The 23,012-nt window shown below is 33.9% G+C and overlaps 5 protein-coding genes and 1 long non-coding RNA gene across 7 annotated transcripts in view; 2 read left to right on the top strand and 4 right to left on the bottom strand.

The window, feature by feature from the left end:
- The window catches only part of LOC135832981 (uncharacterized), a 46,559-nt gene that overhangs the window by 1,597 nt on the left and 21,950 nt on the right, over nucleotides 1-23,012 (top strand). The window lies entirely within an intron of this gene.
- LOC135832969 (prolyl 4-hydroxylase subunit alpha-2-like) lies at nucleotides 140-4,556 on the bottom strand. Its single transcript, XM_065346539.1, has 10 exons — nucleotides 4,449-4,556; nucleotides 4,109-4,291; nucleotides 3,872-4,023; nucleotides 3,474-3,785; nucleotides 3,286-3,392; nucleotides 2,961-3,200; nucleotides 2,655-2,882; nucleotides 680-733; nucleotides 408-573; nucleotides 140-331 (listed from the first exon to the last, which is right to left on the bottom strand). Coding segments are annotated over exons 1-10 (1,545 nt in total). The 5' UTR covers nucleotides 4,451-4,556; the 3' UTR covers nucleotides 140-230.
- LOC135842904 (prolyl 4-hydroxylase subunit alpha-2-like) lies at nucleotides 9,104-11,384 on the bottom strand. The gene is made up of 8 exons (XM_065360589.1): nucleotides 11,336-11,384; nucleotides 10,942-11,253; nucleotides 10,740-10,846; nucleotides 10,416-10,655; nucleotides 10,118-10,342; nucleotides 9,566-9,619; nucleotides 9,304-9,469; nucleotides 9,104-9,216 (listed from the first exon to the last, which is right to left on the bottom strand). Exons 1-8 carry the CDS (start codon nucleotides 11,382-11,384, stop codon nucleotides 9,104-9,106), a joined length of 1,266 nt encoding a protein of 421 aa, XP_065216661.1.
- On the bottom strand, nucleotides 12,531-22,455 carry LOC135832959 (prolyl 4-hydroxylase subunit alpha-2-like). 2 transcript variants are annotated; one of them, XM_065346520.1, is made up of 10 exons: nucleotides 22,193-22,455; nucleotides 15,645-15,796; nucleotides 15,390-15,554; nucleotides 15,142-15,309; nucleotides 14,923-15,044; nucleotides 14,291-14,530; nucleotides 13,175-13,366; nucleotides 13,050-13,103; nucleotides 12,796-12,958; nucleotides 12,531-12,720 (listed from the first exon to the last, which is right to left on the bottom strand). In XM_065346520.1, exons 1-10 carry the CDS (start codon nucleotides 22,372-22,374, stop codon nucleotides 12,695-12,697), a joined length of 1,464 nt encoding a protein of 487 aa, XP_065202592.1. In that variant the 5' UTR covers nucleotides 22,375-22,455; the 3' UTR covers nucleotides 12,531-12,694. The 2 variants fall into 2 exon arrangements, with proteins under 2 accessions (XP_065202592.1, XP_065202593.1); XM_065346521.1 differs by lacking the exon at nucleotides 14,291-14,530 and having other exon boundaries at nucleotides 12,532-12,720.
- Nucleotides 16,495-19,430, top strand: LOC135832961 (putative nuclease HARBI1). The gene is made up of 2 exons (XM_065346524.1): nucleotides 16,495-16,846; nucleotides 17,880-19,430. The coding sequence occupies exons 1-2, from the start codon at nucleotides 16,620-16,622 to the stop codon at nucleotides 18,742-18,744; spliced, it is 1,092 nt and encodes a 363-aa protein (XP_065202596.1). The 5' UTR covers nucleotides 16,495-16,619; the 3' UTR covers nucleotides 18,745-19,430.
- On the bottom strand, nucleotides 19,095-21,380 carry LOC135832960 (myb/SANT-like DNA-binding domain-containing protein 3). Its single transcript, XM_065346522.1, has 7 exons — nucleotides 21,248-21,380; nucleotides 20,887-21,152; nucleotides 20,625-20,777; nucleotides 20,223-20,507; nucleotides 20,014-20,097; nucleotides 19,670-19,919; nucleotides 19,095-19,580 (listed from the first exon to the last, which is right to left on the bottom strand). The coding sequence occupies exons 1-7, from the start codon at nucleotides 21,376-21,378 to the stop codon at nucleotides 19,490-19,492; spliced, it is 1,260 nt and encodes a 419-aa protein (XP_065202594.1). The 5' UTR covers nucleotides 21,379-21,380; the 3' UTR covers nucleotides 19,095-19,489.

Below are 23,012 nucleotides of genomic sequence, written 5' to 3'. Positions count from 1 at the left end.
TGGGTCGAGTTTGCAATGAATTAGCTCGCCATGATTTTTATAAACGAGTATTTGGGTTGAAACGGTACGACATTAAAATATTTGACAGAACACAAGAGGTTACGAAGTATTATACAATTGTTTTATTTTATACTCGAGTAGGAACTTATGATTAGGCTATAGTACAGAAAAAATATGATATTTCCATCTTCTGTGAGAGTATAAGGATTGTTATGATTTTTACGCCATGTTCATTTTCTTTTCTGATATAGCGCTGCTGTTTTTGGTGAATTTTTCTCAAAGATCCGTCTGAGGCTTATTTGATCATTTGATCGGAACCATTGTGTAAATCCTGAACCAAAAATTGATAGAAATTTGAGATTGAATTATTTCAAGTTACCAGTTAAAAGAATACAAAACCGTCTTACCCCATTTCTCTCCTATAACCACAGGACAAGCGGAATGATCTAATTTGTTGTTTTGGGACCCATCAGGGTGAATATTGTACCAAATTATGGCAGATCCTTTGACTGGTTTAACCGATACGCGAATATTAGTAAAGACTGTTTCACCTCCGAAGATCACTTCGTTGAACTGATGAAAGACACCACATAGTAAAAAAAAAATATTTAATGCGGTGATATTTTTTGTTAGGTATTTATGAGAAAATGCTGAAATAGGTAGCATTGAATTCGCTTACGTAGAATAACATCGATGCCACGCGGTTTCCATAGGTTTTGACGTCTGGAGCATTCTGGAATTTAATGGGAAAAATTATGATCCTAGATCAAAATATTGTAACATGGCCATTGACCATGTTTCAGATCACGGTTTTAATTCGACCTATAATTTCGATTTTTTTTTCAAGTTCTTAGAAATGAATTTGGGCAGCGAGAAATTTGATTTTCCTGCTTCGAGGAACTTATAACTTTGAAAATCCTTCCATTTCTGCAAAATGTAAATTGGGTATCTCGAGTAGGTATCCATAGCCTAATTTTCTCTCTAGATTTTAAAAGTTGGAGGATTTTGACCAAATTCAACGGAGACGAGGGTATTTTTTTATCGTGATTTTTCGCTCTATGTATGGTCCTTATACTCAATCTGTTTTGGGAAAAATGGTTCAGTTTCAAAAAAAAAAAAGAATTTGAATTTCCAATAAAATCTAAGACAAGTTTAAGGTTCTATTTGTACTAAGCGGTTACAAATTTGAAAATGACTCATTTTTGGGTGGATTGGTATTTTGAAATATTTTTTCATGAATTCTATTGGGGGAATAGTTTAAAACTCACTGGTGCTAATTTTTTCGTTTTTATTGCCAATTTTTAAAAAAAATCAAAAAAATCTGATTAGTTGATGGTCTTGTGTTTTTTTTTTTTTTTTTTTTGAAATTAGGTAGCAATAATTACCAAAAAATTAGCATCTCTGAATTCCAAAATATTCCCCCCTTTTATTTTTAGAACTAATATTTTTCGAAATTTGTGCATAATTATAATGCGAAATATTCCAAAAGAAACTATTCCAGGATTAGAACATGAGTTTTCTCAAAAATTAAGCCATCTGCAAATTCTTAAACGCTCAGTAGAACCTTAAAAGTGGTCTTGGATTTTGACGGAAGTACAGGTTCGGGTCAACGTGAAGGTTTTTGTCGTTTAGAACTAGATCAGGCTTTCTCTTTGCAGACCCTTAAGTATCTTCCCTCCAGTGGCGTCTCAACTCAAAATGAAGGTTCCCACTGAATTGCTTAAAAATCCTTCGACTTTTTTTTCTCGACACCTGTACCTAGTAAAAGTTATTTCATACAATTTATATCAGATTTAAAACATTACATTTGATTTAGATATATCCGGCTAAAATTCACTGAAATTATGGATTTTCAGAAGTTATCATTTTCAGCACCTCTAATAAAATGAGTTGTCCTTTGAAAAAAAAAAATCGAAAATTATTGAGAGTAGGTACCTAATTAAAATTTGGACACTTCGTCAGAAGGGCAAACTATTTACATATAGAAATGGTGAAAATTGTTGTTTTTTTTTAATCGAATGTCAATTAGCTCGTAAGGAAATTTTCACGATTACTACAAGAAAAATTAGTGCACTAATTTTCATTTTTAAGCTTTCAAAAATACCAATTGTGAAATCTGAACCAAACATTTCGATAAGCTTTTTTGATTTTATTCTCTAGTCCATTTTCTGAGTTCTGGTAAAATTTCAAAAAACAAATTCAGCCTTGTTTGATGAGATCTTTCTAAGACCTCAAGCACCTCTCCCTCTCCCCTTTCCCCCAAATATAGCCAAACACTCAAAATTCAAAAAAAAAATGATCTCATAGTTGAGACACAACAATTTTTAATTCACTCATATTTTCGACGAAATTATTCGAATGGTCAGCTGTTTGGGCTATGTTGTTCACTGCATCCATTCAATACCATATTTTTGATTAACGTGTGTGTTTGAATAAATCATTTTTTTCTCGCTTGAAAGCGAAGGTTCAAGAATAATCTGACCAGTTACATGAAAGATTGATTCATTATATTTTTTTTTTGGAATCATGTTAATTAAATGTTCCTCGAATCGAGTGATCTCTCCCACAACTGCCCTACTTATTTAATATTTTTTCAGAAAAATTCTGCTCGATTGCATTATCTGATCTGATTAATTTTCCAATAAAATACTTACATTGGGTAAATAATCAGAATGCATTGTATAATGACCACCCGGCGTGTAACCGAGAAATTGCCACATTTCACCAGTGCTAATGGACAGCTCGGACATATCTTCAATACGTCTAGATAAGCTGGAAAACTCTGGGGATTGATTATCCATAAATGCAGTCTCGCTGACACGATAATTGAATGCTTTGTGGCCTCCTTTTCCATCTCTTCCTACCACCGTTGCTACTTTCAACTGTATACACAGACATACTTCCCATTGTAAAATCTCCTATCACGTGGGGAAAACTTCAAATTACATTATTCTACTTGCATTTGTGGCAGCCCAAGCTTTCATTCGCTCAATTTCTGAATCGTATAAGACTTCTCTATAAAGCAGAATTTTTGGGTCGTCGTGTAGTTCTTCTTCTTTGAGTGGAGCTATTTTCAGGAACGCTGAGCCATCGTGTTTGTATCTGCATTTGAGTGTGGATTGAGTTGCTTCTGATTCAGCCTTGAATTCTCCTCGACAGAGACGATAAGTTTCCATATGACCTTTGTCGTAATTGTTGAGCTACAAAAAAATGAGCATTAATTATGTTGAATAAATTACGTAGGTAGTAGGTAATTGAGCTTTTGAGTTTCGCTGTATGATTTACCTTTTCCAATTGGAAACCTATGTCCAATATTGCGTCTCGAGCAGGTATATCGTAAGGTTCCTCGTTTAAGTAGTTGGAGGCGTAACTGTATGCTTTATCTTTATTTTCTGCGGGGAAAAAATGATTATTAAACAGAGCAAGACAAGATACTTCTTAACTACAACTAACTCTAAGTCTTAGATACCTACTCAAGAATATGTACGAGGGATACAACAAATTGTAGACTTGTTTACGACGTTCATCGTCATTGGCTGATAAAAGATGGCACGTGTTTAACCAGTCTACAGCGCCTGAATGTTCATTGAATTCCAGACATGTTTTTCCTATGAAGTAGCACGAATCCAAAGATAACGAGGTATTGAACTGATCACCCATCAATGTGCCGTTCATAATTTCGTTAGGTTTCAAGTCGTATAAGTATTGGAGATCAATTAACGATAGAACTACTTTTTTGAGATGCCCATCGGTTGGAGGTTTGATGTCATCGGGCATCATGGTATCTGCAAACAAAAATGCAATATTGTGGTGATCAAATTGATGGAGAGCTTTTTTTACTGAAATGAATTAGGATCTCAAGAGTAGGTACCGTTGAAGCTGTTTTTCTTCATGGTGTCTTCAAACTGACCCAAATCCATGGTAAGCCTTTTAAATAAGTGGAATATATTTTGAGGTACTGCGAGGTAGTCGCTTCCTTCATTGGTGTATATTTTTCGCCATTTTTTCCATACTTTCAAATATCTGAACAAGTGATGAAGAGTTACGTTTGCGATTTAGTTCTGGGAAAATTTTTTGACGAATTATAAAAATTAATATCCGAGCTTACACTTTCAACAATTTCAAACGTTCGCGTTCTTGTGAAAGATAGTTTTTTACTTTCGATATCATCGCCGATTCTATTTCTAAAAAATGATCGACGTTGATGACATTAGGTAGGGAAGTTTCCGACTTGCAGATGAACCAAATGATAGTCAAGGTAACACACCAGAATAATTGTTGTAACCAAGACCTAAATCGTGATTGAAACGAATAAAGAAGTAATAAAATGGAAATGGTCAACTCAAATCATTAATAGATATGTGGTTTTTTTTTGGATTGTGAAAATTGATTTCAAGACGTCCAAAAAAATATCTGAATGAACATTTAGCATGTATGTAGGTACTTACATATCGAGTTTCCAACTTTTCTACACTTTTAGACTTTAGTATCTAATATTCATGCATTTGAAAAGAAAAATTTTCGAATTGAAAATTTACTGATAACGTGTCGCGGAAAAAATTTTATAAAAATTCAACTCAATGGTGAATATTCGTTCTATAACACTTTTTACCAGCTTTGTTTATTGAGGTTGACTCTTTATTTTGACATGATAATTTATGCAACGAATGCTGTTGCCAATTCACACGTGTGTTTCGATTCAAGGATGGTAATCACTGAATATCATTGGAAACTGTTTTTTTGAAAGTTACTCAAATTTTTTATGCGTGTGATTTTTTTCTACGACTACCTTAATATGTGACGTGAAAATAACCAATGGGATGAAGGTTTCATTTTAAAGTTGAGTCGGATCATTATTTCTTTTTCGAGTTCAGATTAAGTTTTGAGTTGCATTGAGTGAAATTCACTTGATCTGTTTTGAGAGATACTTGTCCTGTAGCTTGTACGATGTACGTTGCCAAAATTGTGCTTTTGCACTCTCCCGCTGTCTCTCTTTTTTCAAATGAAATTTGGTCCAAGCTGCTGGGTGGACCATGTCAACAAATCATCTTGAGTCTTTTTTGAGCCCAGTGGCATAAAAAGATGAAATACTCATAAAAGAACATTGTAATTAATTCATTGTACAAATTTCAACAGGCTTTAGAAATTGATGATGAATAGTTTCACTCTCTGTTCAGTTTCTTTAAAATTTTATTCGTTTGCAAGAATCTCTTGGTTGAATTGTTCTCAAAAATTTGTCTTAGGCACTGTTGATCTTTTGATCGAATCCATTGCGTGAAACCTGAAACGAAAATTGCGAGAATATTTTTGTAATTTCGAGATTCAAAACAGAAAATTGTAGTTGATAAACGAGCAGTAGGTACTGTGTTACCCCATTTCTCTCCTATGATAACAGGACAAGCACAATGATCTGTTTTGTAGTTATAGGATCCATCAGCTTGAAGATTATACCAAAGGATTGCCGCACCTTTGATAGGTTTTACAGACAAACGAATGCGGGTGAAGACTGTTTCGCCTCCCAAGCTGACTTCATTGAGCTGGTGAAAGCAATCAGATAATATTACCCTGTTGTGAAAATTTAATTCCTAAAATTTCAATAGATGGGTATTAATGATTGAATCACTTACATAGAATAACATGGATATTTCACGATTTCCATTGTCCTTCTAAAATCAGAAAAAATAATCGAGTGTGTAAAAGAAAATTTACGTACGCTTTGCTCTGTTTGCCCTTTTTTTTTTGGTACCCCAGTCCACAATGAGAGGGGAAGTTTATTAAATTAATTTTAATTGAGAACATGTTTGATGTAACCGCCTCCGCTACCTCAATGTGCCACAGGGCTTATACATATGAGGTTTCAATAAATTCAACTCAACAGTTTAATCATTTCAGAGTAAAATACTCACGCTGGGTAAATAATCAGAATGCATTGCGCAATGACCTCCTGGCATGTAAGCGAGAAATTGCCACCTTTCGGCAGCTTGGAGAGAAAACTCCGATATATCTTCTATACGTTTATACAACTCGGTAAACTCAGTAGATTGTTTAGGCATGAATCCAGTTTCGCTTATTCGATGATTAAATGCTTTTTCACTTTTTCCTTTTCTTAACACTACCGTTGCTACATTCAGCTGCCCACAAAAATGTACAAATAAAAAATACCGCCACAAAAATAAAAATCACTGAGAAGATTCTACTTGCGTTCTGAGCAGCCCAGGCTTTCATTTTCTCAATTTCCGAATCGTATAAGACTTCTCTATAGAGCAGAATTTTCGGATCGTTGTATAGTTCCTCTTCTTTGAGTGGAGCTATTTTCAAAAACGCTGAGCCATCGTGTTTATATCTGCATTTGAGATTGAGTTGAGCTGCAGCAGATTTAGTATCGTACTCACCTCGACAGAGGCGATGGGTTTCTATAGTTTCTATGCTAGGAAATCCGCGTAAGTCTAGCTGAAAATGGTCCATGCGTGTTCGTTTTTCAATAATTACAATTTGATAACTGAACTTCGAATGTTGATTGTTGAATTGTTGATCCTACCTCTCCTAGTTGCAAGCCTAAATCAAGTACTGCATCTGTGGCAGGTATATCATGAGGATCATCTTTCAAGTAGTTGGAAGCAGCAATGAATGCATCATATCCGTAGTCTGTGAAATGATAAAATTACAAACTGAGTCGTACATACATTAATATAGTGCTTACTTGACTGATTGCTAATGAATATGTAGGTACTTACTTAGAAATATGTACGAGGGGTATAATAATTCGTTGACCTTTTTACGATTTTCTTCATCATCTGGTGATGAAGACAGATACGCGTTTAACCAGTCTGAAGTACCAGCGTGTTCATTCAATTCGAAACACGTTTTTCCTATGAAATAACATGAATCCAAAGGTAAAGACGTGTTTAATTGAAGACCCATGAATGTCCCATTCATAATTTCGTGTGGTTCCAAGTTGTAAAAATATTGAAAATTGATCAACGAAAGGACAACTTGATTGAGATGTTGTGCTGTAGGAGGTTGAATGTCATCGGGCATCATGGTATCTGGAGAATGATCACATTGTGATGAAAGAGTAATCAAAATGAGTTTTTTTCTGATAGGAAAAAATGTCTGAATGGTAGACCTACCACTGAAGCTGTTTTTCATCATAGTTTCCTCCAATTGACCCAGATTTACTGTGAGCTTCTTGAACAAGTGAAATGTATTTTGAGGTGTCGTGAGATATTTGCTTTCTTTGTTGGAATACGACAGCTGCCATTTTCCCCAAAGTTTCAAATATCTGTACCGGTTTTAAAGGTAAGTAGTTTTTTTTTTACTAATTTTTGTGATTCCATTTGGGAAATATTTCTTGATGAAATTAACCAACACGGTAGGTATTTGCTCACTCTTTCAATTTCGTCAATCGTTCTCGTTCATGGTAAATGTAGTTTTTTACTTTTGATATCATAGCTGATTCTATTTCTAAGAAGTGATCGACGTCGATTACTCTGGAACGACTAGAGAATGTAGTTTCTGACTTGCACGTAAACCATACAATGGTCAATATAATCCTCCAGAGCAGTTGTTGTAACCAAAACCTTGAATACATAAATTAGAAAGTGGTTTAAGTGGTAGTGAAGTGATTTTCTACTTCGATTTCGAACTTGAAACAAAAACCATGTAATTTAAATTTATTTAACTTCAAATATTTTTTTTTAAGTTTATTTTTTATGTTTTGCGTTATCCAAAATTGAAGGCGCTTTGAAAACTTGAATCAATCATAGCTTCTTTAGCTTTGATTTTGCACTATTTATAAAAAAGTTTTTTGTTTGTTCCCCTCTTGATGTTTTGTCATGCGTTGCTATCGTATTCATCAGAAATATTTGAAGTGTTATGCTGACGTGCAATCTCTAAAATTGATTAACATTGAATGTTTCATTCATCAATTGCGCCTTCAATTTCTAGGGTCAACCAACCAATTTACACTTCCATCGTTTAAACGGTTGTAGGTAGTAGGTATTTATTACATGTGTGACTGTGTGTGAATTGAAATATTGAATTTAGATGTACATAATTTGGTACTTACATATCGATCTTCTAATTGACTTGATCTTACTTATTTCCGACTGAATAATATGTCAAAAAACAAAAAATAAAAAATGAAAAAAATGTATGTACTTAAGTACTTATAGAAAAAATTTTTGTGGAAAAATTCAACGCGACTACGAATTTTTGTTCAGAAATACACATCGTAGAGTTGTATTTGTACTTTTCCATTTTGACGTGATAATTTATGTAACAAATGTTATTGCGGATTCATACGTGTTTGATTCTATAGCATTGTGTGTAATGTCATAATGTGTACGTACACAGATTTTAGAGTAAGATTCTATTTTAGAACATAACTACATTTTTATACATTCAGTTTATTATGTATAATTTTGCTTACCTACAAGAGTTCTGTAGTGCCTACCTATACCTACCTATTCGATATCTCAATCGAGAGGTGATCTGGAAGGCTGGAAAGGGGGTTCTATGGTTCTCAAAATCGTGCAATTCACTTTTTTTATATTTTTAACATGGAAAAAATTGAAAAATTTGGGTTGATAGTGTAATTGGATGTACATATTTCATTTTACAAGATTTTTTCTGTCCAAATTGACTAATTACTATCTGGTACGAAAAATTCTGAAAAAATATGTGTTAAATCTCTGCCGTCCAAGTCAAGTAGGTGTACGAGTAATATTAATTTTTTTTCTCAATTTTGGCCCAAAGATTTTCAAAAATTCATCAAAAATTGAAAAATACTCATCAACACTTGAAATTTTTGGTGGTGGTATTTCAGTATTTTCTTTCTGTATGCTCTTTCGATCAAAACGGCACGTCTTCTGTGCTTTTGCACTTTTCCTCTGTCTCTCTTTTTTCAAATAAAATCTGGTCCAAGTTGCTGCATGGACCATGTCAACAAATCATCTTGGGTCTTTATTGAGCCCAGTGGCATAAAAAGATAAAATATTACTCAAATCAGAACATGAATTCTAGTCATTTATTCGTGAACTGAATTAATTCATTGTATAAATTTCAACAGGCTATTAGGAATTGACGATGAATACTTTCACCCTCAGTTTAGGTTCTTTAAAATTTTATTCGTTTGCGAGAATTTCTTAGTCGAATTGTTCTCAAAAATTTGTCTTAGGCACTGTTGATCTTTTGATCGAATCCATTGTGTGAAACCTGAAACGAAAATTGCGAGAATATTTTTGTAATTTCGAGGTTCGAAGCAGAAAATTGTAGCTGATGAACGAGCAGTACTGTCATTACCCCATTTCTCTCCTATGATAACAGGACAAGCACAATGATCTGTTTTGTAGTTATAGGATCCATCAGCTTGAAGATTATACCAAAGGATTGCCGCACCTCTGATAGGTTTTACGGCCAAACGAAGACGGGTGAAGACTGTTTCACCTCCTAAGCTGACTTCGTTGAGCTATAGTGAAAGCAATCAGATAATAAGGAATCATCGTGTTGTGAAAATTCAATTCCTATAGGATTTAAATTGATACCTAACGATTGAATCACTTACGTAGAATAACATGGATATTTCACGATTTCCATAACTTTGAACCGTATTGTCTTTCTAGAATCATGGAATCAGGGAAAAAAATAAATGCTTACCATAAGGCAAAGTGCATGAAAATATTGATGAGGTGTCTGAAATGTTGATCACCCTTCTGGTTATTTCCTTTAACGCCAGAAGTCATACATGAAACGTGACTGATTGGCCGAGATTTGCACTTTTTCTCACCCTGATTAAGTAATTAATCATTTTTTTGATGATTTTTAGTTTTAATTTCATTTTGTGCATGGACCTTCAATCGTGGTTTTCATTTTTTTACGAAATCGTCGCCCTATTGGTCTCGGCCTGAGAGAAGTAATTTAATTGTACCTGAATGTTCTCTTAGGAGGAAACAGACTATCTTTTGTTTAATTTTGATGGGTAACTTCTGAGCAATTGCCATTGCAATTTTAAAAATAGATTTAAAATTTCATAATTTAGAGATCATGAAAATTCTGAAAAATGTAATTAGAAGGCATCAATGTGAATTGCTTCATCATTTCCAAGTAAAACACTTACGTCGGGTAAATAATCAGAATGCATTGCATAATGACCTCCAGGCATGTAACCGAGAAATTGCCACATTTCGCCAACTTGAAGATGAAACTCTGATATATCTTCTATGCGTTTATACAAATTGGAAAACTCAGGAGATTGATTAGGCATGAATCCAGTTTCGCTTATTCGATAATTGAACGCCTTTTCGCTTTGTCCACTTCTTGCCACTACCGTTGCTACATTCAACTGCACACAAAAAACATGTACAAGTAAAAAATAAATAAGGTCATAAAAAAGTCACTGATAAGATTCAACTTGCGTTCTGAGCAGCCCAGGCTTTCATTTTCTCAATTTCCGAATCGTATAAGACTTCTCTATAGAGCAGAATTTTCGGATCGTTGTATAGTTCCTCTTCCTTGAGTGGAGCTATTTTCAGAAATGCTGAGCCATCGTGTTTATATCTGCATTTGAGATTGAGTTGAGCTACAGCAGATTTAGCATCATACTCTCCTCGACAGAGACGATGGGTTTCTATGCTGGAAAGGCCGTATGAGTTGAGCTGAAAATGGTACTTGTGTGTTAATTTTTTAATAATTACTATTGGTTACTGTTACTGTTACTGAACTTCGAATGTTGATCCTACCTTTCCTAGTTGTAAGCTTAAATCAAGTACAGCATCTGTGGCAGGTATATTGTGAGGATCATCTTTCAAGTAGTTAGATGCAGCAATGAATGCATCATACACATAGTCTGTTAAATGAAAATTATTGTTTACAAAGCGAGTCATACATTAATGGTGCTAACTTGATTGCTTGCCAATGAATATGTAGGTAGTAGGTACCTACCTAAAAATATGTAAGAGGGATATAATAATTTGTTGACTTTTTTACGATGTTCTTCATCATCTGCTGATAAAGACAAATACGCTTTTAACCAGTCTGAAGCGTCAGCGTGTTCATTTAATTCGAAACACGTTTTTCCTATGAAGTAACATGAATCCAAAGGTAACGACGTATTTAATTGAAGACCCATGAATGTTCCATTCATAATTTGCTGTGGTTCCAAGCTGTAAAAATACTGAAAATTGATTAACGATTGGACGACTTGTTTGAGATGTTGTGCAGTAGGAGGTTGAATGTCATCAGGCATCATGGTATCTGGAGAATGATCATATTATGATGAAAGGATTATCAAATGAGTTTTTTCTGATAGGAAAAAGTGTCTGAGTGGTAAACCTACCACCGAAGCTGTTTTTCATCATAGTTTTCTCAAATTGATCCAGATTCATTGTAAGCTTCTTGAACAAGTGAAATATATTTTGAGGTATTGCGAGATATTCGCTTTCTTTGTTGAAATACGATAGCTGCCACTTTTTCCAAACGTTCAAATTTCTGTACAGGTGACAAATGGTATTGTTACTTGTGTTTGTAGTTTAATTTGAGGAGTATTTTTTAATGAATTGATGATCAATGTTTTTTCTTACACTTTCAACATCGTCAATCGTTTTCGTTCTTGGAAAATGTAGTTTCTTATTTTTGATATCATAGCTGATTCTACTTCTAAAAAATGATCGACATCGATTACTCTGGAGTGACCAGAAAATGTAGTTTCTGACTTGCATGTCAACCATGCAATGGTCAAGATGAAACTCCAGAACAGTTGTTGTATCCAAGACCTATAGAAGTTATTTTAATTAGTGAATTATAGTGATGTGTTTTACTACTTTCAATTGTGATGTTGAACAAAACAAGTTGTAATTAAATTTATGGAGTCTGACTCTGAAATGCTCTAGACATAAATTTATTTTCTTGTTTTGCTTATGTAGGTACAAATTCTAAAATTAATGTCGATGAGACACTTTGGAAACTTGATCAATCATAGCTGCTTCTTCAATTTTTAAATTGAACTAAAATTGAAAAAAAAAATGGTTTGTGTCCCTGTCATGTGATGCTATGGCATTCAATCGCTCTAATACATTTGAAGAAGCTTGAAAATCAATCAACACCGAAATATCTCATCGCTTTGCCCCTTCAATTTTTGGGTCAACAAACCAATTTACACTTCTGCAGTTGATGTTGCTGTAATGATTGCTGGATGAATTATTATTATTAAACACCTTCCCTATTGAGTTGTTGATTTCGTGGCAATTTGAAAGCTTCCTTTAAATGGAATTATGGAAAATTTAATTTAGCTTGTGTTTTGTACTTACATGTCGATCTTCTGATTGATTTGATGGTGCCTATTTATTTTTAAATAAAATACATATCTCAAAAACAAAAGTACATATAGAGAAAATTTTTCGTGAAAAAATTCCACGCGACTGCGAATTTTCATTCGAAATTACACATCGTGATGTTCTTTTTCATTTTGACGTTATTATATTTATGTAACAAATGTTCGTTGTGTACTCGCAGAGTTTCAGAATAAGAATCTATTTTAAAACATTATCACTCGCATTTTTATGCATACAATTTTTATTATACGTTTTGTTGAAACCAGATTTCGTACGTATTTGCTAACTAGGTAGGTACTACATAATATAGTTGAGTTCTGCAGTACTTAATCGAGATCTCAATTATTGATGCTGATTTTAAATCTTTAAATGCTAACTTGAGACGTTAATGCTGAAAATACACATAAATTCTTATTATTTTGGAACAAAAAACAAAGTCTTGCATTCTGAAATCAAAAATACTTACTCCATTTATAACCTGCCAACACCGAACAGCTTGAATATCTTGGTAGGTCCTCTGAATGATTCGGAGCTTTTTCGTACCATACTAATGCATCCCCCTTTTCAGCCTTTACCGTAATGTTCAATCGAGGAAAAGTGATCGAGCCTCCTTGAATAACATTACTCATCTGTAAAATTAAAATGTGCATTTTTGGTCAATCAAAAATTAGCAGTGGATAAAATGACTCATTGTTTCCTCTATATAAATTGAATACCTACGTGAAATATAATTGTGCTAGTTATTCGTTCGTCTGAATTTTCAAATTTCTCTTCCTAAAAAAATAATTCACATAAAACAAGTGCATGGGGGATGAATAGTGTTTTATAATTTTTTATATCTTTACCTCGGTATAAAATCCACCTGGCATATACTTGTGTAACCGGTATGCAGTTTTTGAACTGACTGGAAAACCAGTCATATCTTCAATCCTGTGAGATATTCTTCTGATGTTATCGTTTGCATCATTTTCGAAATATGCAACTTTGACTGCATCGTGATGGTGGGATGAACTTTCTTTAGTCGTAATTTCTTGAAACTGCATCGAAAAATTAAATTTGTTATACAAAAACTGATATTGTCCTGAGAGGTTTTGTTCTTGTGATTTTCGGAGCAGGAGTTTGAATGCCCGATTCTAAATCGATTGTTTTTAATAAAAAATTTGATTTTTTTCTTGAGCTTTTTACAGTACAAAGAATAAGTTTTTTTTTAGAGAAACTTGGGGTCTTAACAATTTCGAAGACAAACTACAACATGAAATTCCTCGCTTTTGAAGTGTGACGAGGGTTTCTTTGGAGGATTTTTTCTTGACCTAATATCTGTATTTGGGGCAATTTTGAAAATTACCAGTTTATTTGAGAGGAAGTTAAGTTGACTTGTGATTGGGGGGGGGGGATTAGGGCGCCAAAAAAATGCATAGTTAATGGTTATGGAACTATGTTTCTGAAAGTGCTTATTATGAATTTTAAAAAAATTGACCATAAAATCAAAAAATAAGCCCACCAGAACGAGCTCCAGCTTATGAAAAAACAATTTATTGGAACCAAAAACGTTGAAAAATACAATTTAGGGGTAGAAACCTAGATATTTGAAAGGGATTTTTCTCGATTTTGCAACTTTTCACCTTCAAAATGAAAACTGGACTTTCAAAGAAGGGTTGGGGCTCAAAATTTCGAATATTGCGGCATGGTTGTTGAAAATACAGCCCTTCTGGAGAATTCAGATTCGATTTTGGGGTCCAACTGGTTCAGAATCAGAATCTGTGCCTTTCAAAATGACGTAATTTATTCAACACCCAAATCACTTTTTTTGATGGTTTGAAAACTCTTTCATATCTCACGCTCCCCTTTTCCTTTTCTTCAGGAAAAATGTGGTTTTTTCATTATTATTTTGTTCAATTTATTATTATTTTGTTCAATTTATTATTATTTTGTTCAATTATTACTCTCAAGTTTTTACTTACTTTATCCTTCGCCTCTTTTTTCAATGAATCGATTTCGGAATCGTATAGAACGTCTCGAAATAGAATCAACGGTGGTTCAAATGAAAGTAATTCTCCTTTCAGTGGAGCTATTTCCAAAAAATGGGTTTCTTCCTTTTCGTACCAACATCTTAGATCATTAATACGCGATAATTCTTCTTGAGTGGTCAATTTTTTGCACAAATCTTCAATATGCCGTGAAATCTCCCATTTTTTGATCATCTAAAAGTATAAAAATGATGGGGATGGGGAAAAGTTTGCAAAACAAGCTTTTAGAAATATAAGCTTGGCAATGCTTGGAAAAGTATGTATCAATTATATAGACACTGGACCTGGTCCAGTGTCTATAATCAATTATGAAAAAATTCCAATCAGTTAGGAGAGGTCGTACCATATCATTTTAACCCAACTAGACATTTATGAGTAATTTTTCATGGCATGTTTCTTTTTTAAGTGATTTCACTTTCAGTTGTCTGTATTTTAATAATATTTTCATTTCAAGTTCAATTGCTATTTTTTTCAAGAATTTAGGTTAATACATGAAAAAATGTGCTTATATTAGAATGTACAATTAATGACGTGCGTTCCTAATTTGAATTTTTTTTCAGTCTTACACTTTCTTCTAGTTTTTCTGGATGTCTAAGATGAATGACATCTTGTAATGCTTTCGCTTTCTGGTCGTTGGGATTTTTCTCCATATATGATGTAATTGATTTTAAAGCTAAATCGTCGTTCCCTATATGTGTCGGAAAAAAATTAAGGCGATTTGAGAACACGAATGAAATAATTCGCCGTGTAAAATATTCGTTATCGCGTCATAAAATTATAATCACCTGCTATATAAGAAGTGTACGAAATGTAGTATAAAAGTTTCGACAATTGTTGGGCATTATCGATACCTTCTTTTGAATATTTTTCCATGGCTACTAATGACCATTGCAGAGCCAGTTTATAGTGAATGGTTTCAAAACATCTTTCAGCCATCATTAGACATTCTTCATCTAGGTATTTAAAAAAATTGTCATCCGTCTAGGTATTATAATTTTCGTAAATCTGAATCCATGGACGTCTCGTAACTTACAGTTGAGTGAGGTGTTGGTCGATACCCCTTTGAGTATCCCTTGAGCAAATGAATCAGCTGTCATGTAGTATATATTTTGAAGATTGATTATCGAATCCATTATTCCAATCATATCCTCGTCGCTGGCCCAAGTCGTATTGCTGTTTTTCATTTGGGAAATATAATCTACAATGTCGAAAAATTATTGTTCAAAAAAAAATTGTTTTGAAAAAAATTTGCTCTTTGTTTTTAATATTTTTATGGAGGTGTAGGTACCTGAGGCGGTATTATTCTTGGTTTCTGTTAGCCAATTTTCCCAACGATTTTTGAGTTTACTTATATAATTGAACTGGCTTATGTGATTGGATAAATGAGATTCGATATCATCTTTGTAGCTATTGTGCTCCTCGATCCATTCGTCCAACGTGCTTAAAAATAAATACGTGTATTTTTCGTGTTACCTATCATAGGTTTGTAAATATTACTCGTACGTGATGTGCGTTCTATTGACTTGAAATATTGTACAGGGTGTTCCAGAATAACCTTTCACATTTTGGTAACCACTGATCTGTGTTCAAGTGGAGCTAGGGGAATGGTAAAGGCGGTTCTAGGTAGCCAAAGCATGCCGAATTATGTTTCAAAAGTTATTTTTTGCCCTGGAGAAGTAGATGGCTGTACAGTATACTTTTACTGTGAAGGTCTTTTTTAAAAATAAAGACTCCTGGACCCCTTTACTCTTTACTCATCAGTAACAAAGCTCATTTTTATCTAAACAGTGAAGTGAATATACAGAATGTGCGCTTCAAGTGTACAGAGAATCAGTTGTTACTACTCGAGAAACCTCTACACTCCGTCAAGTTGACTGTTTGGTTGGGCGTGGCTAAAGTTGGTGTAGTGGGACCATGTGTGTTTAATGAAACAGTAACGGTGAGGGGTAAGGCAAAATGTTGAACAAGTTTGTTGTTCCTGAACTGAAAGGCAGACGATAATATAGGGCCACTTGTACCACAAACAGTTAAACTACAGTCAAGAGTTGAACCAAGTTCAGTAGGAAAAGTGTGTTGTACCAATCTCGTTCAACTCTTGAACTGTAGTTAAATTTAACTCGCCAATTTCGGCCGGTTAAACTACAGTTAACTGAACTTCAGAACCCAACACTGATAAACTTCGTAAACATACGCTGTTATCAACGTGCATGGCGATTATTGATTATTAATTTTTGAGTTTTAAGTAATAAATAAAAAATCTCTAATGTCGATGTACTCAGATGATGATGAAAATCTTACATCAGACGAAGATTTTCAAGAGTTGGTTTACAAGATTGCGTTTCCGCGCCGAAAAAAAAAATTTAGACATCGAATAGATCATTTTGTAGAATGGAATGAACAAGAATTTTTAGATCGATTTCGTCTCTCGAAATCAACCGTTATGTATTTAGTTGAAAAACTAAAATCTAAAATCAGTTCACGAACTACCAGGTAAATTACATACAACAAATATACCATTCAAATGTAACCTTATATGAGGATTTTTTTGTGTACTTTGAGCCATGCCGGAAACCTGATTCGCCATTCATCCAGCAAGCAATAATAATTATTTCCATTACGCAGTGCCAGGATTCCTCTACTCCCTATTATAAAAGGTACTCCATCAACAGAACACCGCAGTTCCGATTATTTTTCATTAAAAAATGACACACAAAATTCACTTCATCACTTCCAATGTTTATTAAATTTTTCATCATCTCCGCTGGGCAATTTCAGTAATTTGTACGATCACTTTCAATAGTTCAATATTATGCATATTATTTGAGCTCTGAAAGCTCCGGCATTGTACTCTTCACAGCAAAACACATGATTCCAGTTTGCAGTTTCTTCAGACAGATCTTTCTGATGTTTGTACGAGTAATACTGCTATGCAATATCAATCAAATGTGACATGTTGCACGTTTAAAATATATTTTGATTCTCAAAGAACAGATGAAACTCAACTTTGGCTTCCGTATTCCAGTTTGCTCACCTGACACAGTGTAATAGAAATAATCTTTCGGAATATCTGTTTATTTGAAGTGATTAGTGAATAATTACTAATTATAAAAATGATACTTACTAGAAATTATCAGTACAGCTGCAGCATCTACGCATAACTTTGGCGATCAACTTTTCAATTGGGTTTGCAGCCTTCTAATGTAATCACAATTCATGGCCTGATATGATTATTTGCGTTGAAGAATTAAAATTAAGAACAATAAAATGCAAAAAAGGTTACAGCAGCGGAGAAATGATCATTACTTTTGGCACTTTATAATACTTTTACACAGAAACATGCATGTGTTTAGTTCACTATTCACGATGCTCAGGATGTTTACTTTGATGATTACTGATATGCCCATGCTAGCACTCAAAAATGGCACATCCACCGTACCCAAAGAAAAACTTGCTCACAAACGGCTACCTTCACTTACTTCTCATAAGTGGGGTACTTTAATAATAATTATGATGCATTTTTCAGAAATAATGCACTCACTGCACGCGAAAAAGTACTGTTAACGCTACGATATTACGCTACAGGCTCAATGATAAAAGTAGCTGCAGATTTTGTTGGCGTACACGAGTCTACTGCCAGCCGCGTTATCCGACTCGTCTCCTACTATTTGGCGCGTCTGAGACCAGAATTTATCGAGTACCCAACCTCTGAAGAAGAACTAAGTGAAATACGGCAAGGATTTTTCAATATTGCACAGTTCCCTCGGTGTATTGGCGCAGTCGACTGCACTCACGTAAAAATACTATCTCCTGGTGGCCAGGATGCTGAAATTTTTCGCAACAGAAAACGTTTCTTTTCATATAACGTTCAAGCTGTATGCGATTCTAACCTGCGATTTCTAAACGTTGTCTGTCGATGGCCTGGTAGTTCACATGATTCTACAATATTTAATAATTCATCTATAAAGTATAAATTTGAAGATGGAGAATTCGGAAATGACTTGTTGGTGGGTGATGGAGGATATGGTGTTCGGAATTACCTCATTACTCCACTTCGAAATCCCATCACTGCCGCTGAAAAAAAATTCAATTTCGCACAAATTCGAACCAGAAACCCCATAGAACGCACTTTTGGGGTATGGAAACGACGTTTTCCGATTTTAGCGGTGGGTATCAATTTAGAAGTGACCTCTGTTGAAATGGTGGTTACAGCTACTGCTGTATTGCATAACATTGCAAGATTTTTCGGTGATGCAATGCCTGCAGTGGAGCGTGGGATTGAAAGGTTGGTGGATTTAACGGAGTTTGATGCCGAAGAATTTGCTGTGCCACCAATTAATGTAAATCAGATCCAAAGAGATACCTTAATCAATTACTTCGATGCACTATAATTAAAAATAAAATTCTTTATTGTTTATGAAATAATTTTGAAACGGAGTATGTAATACGAATTCAATAAAAAAAACGAAGTTCTACAAGTTCTATTCAATGCATTTCCCCATGAAATATTAGTAATAAATAATAATAAGATTTTCAGTTGTATGTTGATAAAAGGAAGAGAAAAATGAAAAATCATGTTGCAAAACTTGAATCAAAGTTCTTTTTTTATTTGTTTTTTAATCTCTTTTCCGGCATTGCAAACCATCTTCTTATAGAATGAACTGTTTCAGAGTGTTCTAATTTTTCAAAATAATTTCACCCATCTACGTTAGTAATAGAAAAACTTGACCAACTTGAGAAATATGAACAAAAAACGCATTTATTTCTAGAAAAAAAATGAGACCAATACTTCTCAAATGACTCAAATTAATAATTAAAAATGAAACAACGAACACAATCGTGCTGCCGCAGCAGTGAAATCACATCAATTGAAAATAAAAATAATTAACACTCTTGTTGCCACAGCAAGGAGACATCAATTAAAAATAAAAACACACTTGCTGCCACAGCAGTAAAAACACATCGATTCATAATAAAAGTAATTAAGAATTGCTTCCACCTTCCACAGCAGTAAAAACACATTGATTAAAAATAAAAATAATTAACACTTACTGCCAGAACAGTAAAAACACATCCATTCACGATGAAAATAATTAACATTCGCTGCCACCTGCCACAGCAGTAAAAATACATTGATTAAAAATAAAAATAATTAACACTTGCTGCCAGAACAGTAAAAACACATCCATTCATAATGAGAATAATTAACATTCGCTGCCAACTGCCACTGCAGTAAAAACAGATCGATTAAAAAAAAAAACAATGAACATTCGGACATTCCCTAAAATCAAAAAATTTCATTAAAATTATACAGACTCTTTATCCAGCTGCTTTTGCAGTATTTTCATTTTCAGGTGATGCTCATCGAGCATCAACCTGATCCTGAGCTCAATCTCCTCTTCCTCTTTGGAAAGTATACGTTCATGTTTATCTTTTTTCTGTTGTAATTCTAAACAATGTTTCTCTTGGAACGACTTCTTCTGCAGTTCAATCAACGTCCGTTTTTCCCCGGCCCATTTAGAGAGCTGGTCTTCGTATATACGGCGGCGTTTTGTGAATTCCGATTCTGCAACACAGTAGGATACACTCAGCATTAGTGACAAATGACTAAGTACATACATAAATTTTTGAATCAATTCCTGTAATAATTATCTACTTACGTTTTGATGAGTTTTCTTGAGTACCTGCATTTGATTCTTTTTGCTTGTTTTTGTTTGCTTGACGTTTTCTATTCCATTCTTCATCTAACAATAACAATTACGATTCACATTATTTTAAAAGGTAATAATTTGTAAAAGGAAACGAATTTTTTAAGTGTAGTATTGAAATGAATCATCAAACAAAATATGTATTCAAAATTAGTACTTACATTCCGATTGAGAGATATCAGTATCCTTATTCGATGTTTTTGGCAGAGCACTTGAGTTTTGAGAATTCTGTACTGTATTTGCTGCATTCGGTGCTGTTATATTTTTGGACCTCAGTGGTTCACTTCTTATGATTAATTTCCGAGCCCTAATAGCTTCAAAATCGGGATCATCGGATGTATTTGCTGTATTCGGTGCTGTTACATTTTTGGACCTCAGTTGTTCATTTCTTAAGAGTAATTGCCGAGCCCTAATAGCTTCGAATTCGGCATCATCGGATCCTGTGCCTGTAATTTGATAAAATGATTAAAAATGATAATGTAGACAGAAAATCAGAATATTACAGGTAACCAATTCTTGCAGCTGAAGGAGTAGGTTGAACTATAGATAAATTGCATACGAACCTACGTTATCTGTATTCTGAGTATGTACTTCTACTTCCTCAACGTCATCAATTACTTGCTCAGCATATCCGTTAGCATGATTGTTGTTATAATCAATTTCCGTTTCTTGAATATACGAGTCTAAAATTACAGGATGAAACGCTGACGTTTGTTCTAGAAAACATAAATGAAATGAAAAATGTACATCTTTCTTCATTTAAGCAAACATCACATCATTGAATTGAATATCACAAGGTAGGTGTGTTGATTTTAAATTACATACCATTATCACAATCAAAATGTGAATCCTCTCCAGTCATTCTGGGACCTAACATTTCGGCTATGTCGTGCTCAGTTTCTGTGAATTTTACAGCCAACGGCGGTCCTCCTCCGGTTCCAGCTACGTGACGTTTTTCCTCCGCATATTTCTGTTTTGCTCGTTTTTTAATGTTTTCGTACTTGTTTTTCAAAGTGGAAACATCGCGAAATTCTCCCAACGCCAGCTGATTGAATTCAGCCTCAATTTTCTTCCAGGTTGCTTTTTTTAAACTGTTTTGAAAACATGATTCAAATAATTAACTACCCAAATCAAATGTATAAAAGATGAGAACATGATGATGAAAATGAAACTGTACTGTACTTACTTATTATTATTTGATCCGGTACTTTTATTTTCAATAATCGGTTTGTACCTTTTCAGTACTCGAATCAAGGTGTTCTCCTCTGCAGTTGAGAAATTTGTAGCTCTTTTCATTTTCCCTTTAATATTCTCCATTTTTCAAAAAAATTCACAGTTTTTAACACGACGAAAATTAATAAAACGCCAAGGTTTCAATTAAAAATAATAAAATATGCTGCAACCGGCAACCATCGACTGTTTACTTTACGAATTCAAGTTGCAACTCGAATACAATCATCAAAACCACAGAAATAGCTCACGGAAACACTAGTCACGTATTCCATCACGCAGTCATGCGTACCTAAACGTAGATCACCAAACGGAAGAATGGTACAACACAACGGTGAGTTGAACTAGGATCAAAGATGAACGGAGTTCACATGAACTGCAGTTAACTTCAGAATTGTACAAGTGGCCCATAGAGTTACTTACTTGGTTTCAACATGTTGGAGCTACCTATCATTCAGAGACCATCACAATATGTTTAGCGCGTGAGCACTTTGGTCATTGAATAATTTTGTTGAACACAGAAATTTAAAGGCCACCTCGATCCCCTGATTTTTCCGCCTATGATTTTTTTTATGGAGTTACCTCAAGTCAAAAGTGTATCAGGATGAATCTAGGACTCTAAAACATCTTCTAGGTAATATTAATCGTGAGTCGAGACTGATTGGAAGAGAAGTGTTCAATAATTCGAAAAAATGTTTGGTTGAATGTGTCAAAAATGATGGAAAATATCTCGATGGAAAAATTTCTAAAACTTAATTTTTAATGGAAACTCAAATATACGGTCTAAAAACGGCATGTTTCTACTTCATTTTGGTTGTAAAAGAATTTTTGTAAACATTTTTCTCTCAGAGTAATAAGAAAAACAAATGTGAAAGGTTATTCTGGAACACCCTGTACCTACTTTTTCATGGTCTCGAGGCGAATTTCTTCAGTACTGATGTATTTTTCCAATGTTGCGATGACATGATCGGCTGAGTTGAATAAGGCTTTGGTTTTCAAAGGAGATGTGAATATTATATTATCTGCTTCGAGTCTCGAAAAATACGCGAAAACAAAGAACAAATATAAGTACCGGTTAATCATTTTTACCACGAATGACTGTGATTACGTTGGCAACGTTGTCGTTGTAGGTTTAATCGCGGTTCCTTTACCTTGAAATGGACATAATATTAAGAAAGTTTCTAATAAGGTTACCGACGTTTGATAAAAGTATATTTACCTTGAAATATTGCACGAGAATTTAAATGGTTCAAGTCCCGGGAAATGATATCAATTTATAATGTTTTCTCGACATTTGAATTTTAAAAAATTAGGAAATTCAATTTTTTTTAAAGTTTAATTTTACAAGTACATACATATGCTGCTCTTATCTCATGAAACTATTTTTTTAAATTTTATTTTAGTGAAAAGTAAAGTAGTGAAGGTAGAAAAATGTTGGTAAAAAAAAACTTTCCTCTGTAGGCTCAATTTTTTTGAGAATTATGTAAATTTCAAGGTTTGTTTTTTTCATTTTATTCGAAAAAGCCTAAATTATATTTCACGAATACTTTTTGGGATGCCCAAATTGCTTAGTCAAAAATTAAATACCAAAAATTAATACCTAAAGATTGATTATCAGGCCGAATTTAGATAGGTAGGTAGACACTGAATTTCATTTTTAATTTGTTACAAATTTTTAAAAATTTCAATAGAATTGAGAAACGATGAATCCAATTCTGGCT

The sequence above is a fragment of the Planococcus citri genome, chromosome 1, assembly GCF_950023065.1.
Source record: "Planococcus citri chromosome 1, ihPlaCitr1.1, whole genome shotgun sequence".
NCBI lineage: Eukaryota > Metazoa > Arthropoda > Insecta > Hemiptera > Pseudococcidae > Planococcus > Planococcus citri.
Note: the sequence above shows the minus strand (reverse complement) of the source record. Positions and strands in the feature narration are given on the sequence as shown.

What these genes read in the sequence shown, in the direction of transcription:
- LOC135832959 (XM_065346520.1), bottom strand. Translation starts at nt 22,374, where the DNA reads ATGATTAACCGGTACTTATATTTGTTCTTTGTTTTCGCGTATTTTTCG. An exon ending in CGCCTCGAGACCATGAAAAA is followed by an intron (nt 15,797 to 22,192) that starts GTAGGTACAGGG and finishes TTTATTTTTAAG; the next exon opens with CACGTTGGACGAATGGATCG. An exon ending in CAGGTGGATTTTATACCGAG is followed by an intron (nt 13,104 to 13,174) that starts GTAAAGATATAA and finishes TTATTTTTTTAG; the next exon opens with GAAGAGAAATTTGAAAATTC.
- LOC135832969 (XM_065346539.1), bottom strand. An exon ending in GAAGAAAAACAGCTTCAACG is followed by an intron (nt 3,786 to 3,871) that starts GTACCTACTCTT and finishes TTTTGTTTGCAG; the next exon opens with ATACCATGATGCCCGATGAC. An exon ending in TAGGTTTCCAATTGGAAAAG is followed by an intron (nt 3,201 to 3,285) that starts GTAAATCATACA and finishes ATTTTTTTGTAG; the next exon opens with CTCAACAATTACGACAAAGG.
- LOC135832960 (XM_065346522.1), bottom strand. Translation starts at nt 21,378, where the DNA reads ATGGAGAATATTAAAGGGAAAATGAAAAGAGCTACAAATTTCTCAACT. An exon ending in TCAGAATACAGATAACGTAG is followed by an intron (nt 20,508 to 20,624) that starts GTTCGTATGCAA and finishes ATCAAATTACAG; the next exon opens with GCACAGGATCCGATGATGCC. An exon ending in CAAAAGCAGCTGGATAAAGA is followed by an intron (nt 19,581 to 19,669) that starts GTCTGTATAATT and finishes TTTTTACTGCAG; the next exon opens with TGGCAGTTGGCAGCGAATGT.
- LOC135842904 (XM_065360589.1), bottom strand. Translation starts at nt 11,384, where the DNA reads ATGAATCTGGATCAATTTGAGAAAACTATGATGAAAAACAGCTTCGGT. An exon ending in ATTCTGATTATTTACCCGAC is followed by an intron (nt 9,620 to 10,117) that starts GTAAGTGTTTTA and finishes CCATGATTCTAG; the next exon opens with AAAGACAATACGGTTCAAAG. An exon ending in TATCATAGGAGAGAAATGGG is followed by an intron (nt 9,217 to 9,303) that starts GTAATGACAGTA and finishes TTTTCGTTTCAG; the next exon opens with GTTTCACACAATGGATTCGA.
- LOC135832961 (XM_065346524.1), top strand. Translation starts at nt 16,620, where the DNA reads ATGTCGATGTACTCAGATGATGATGAAAATCTTACATCAGACGAAGAT. An exon ending in ATCAGTTCACGAACTACCAG is followed by an intron (nt 16,847 to 17,879) that starts GTAAATTACATA and finishes TGCATTTTTCAG; the next exon opens with AAATAATGCACTCACTGCAC.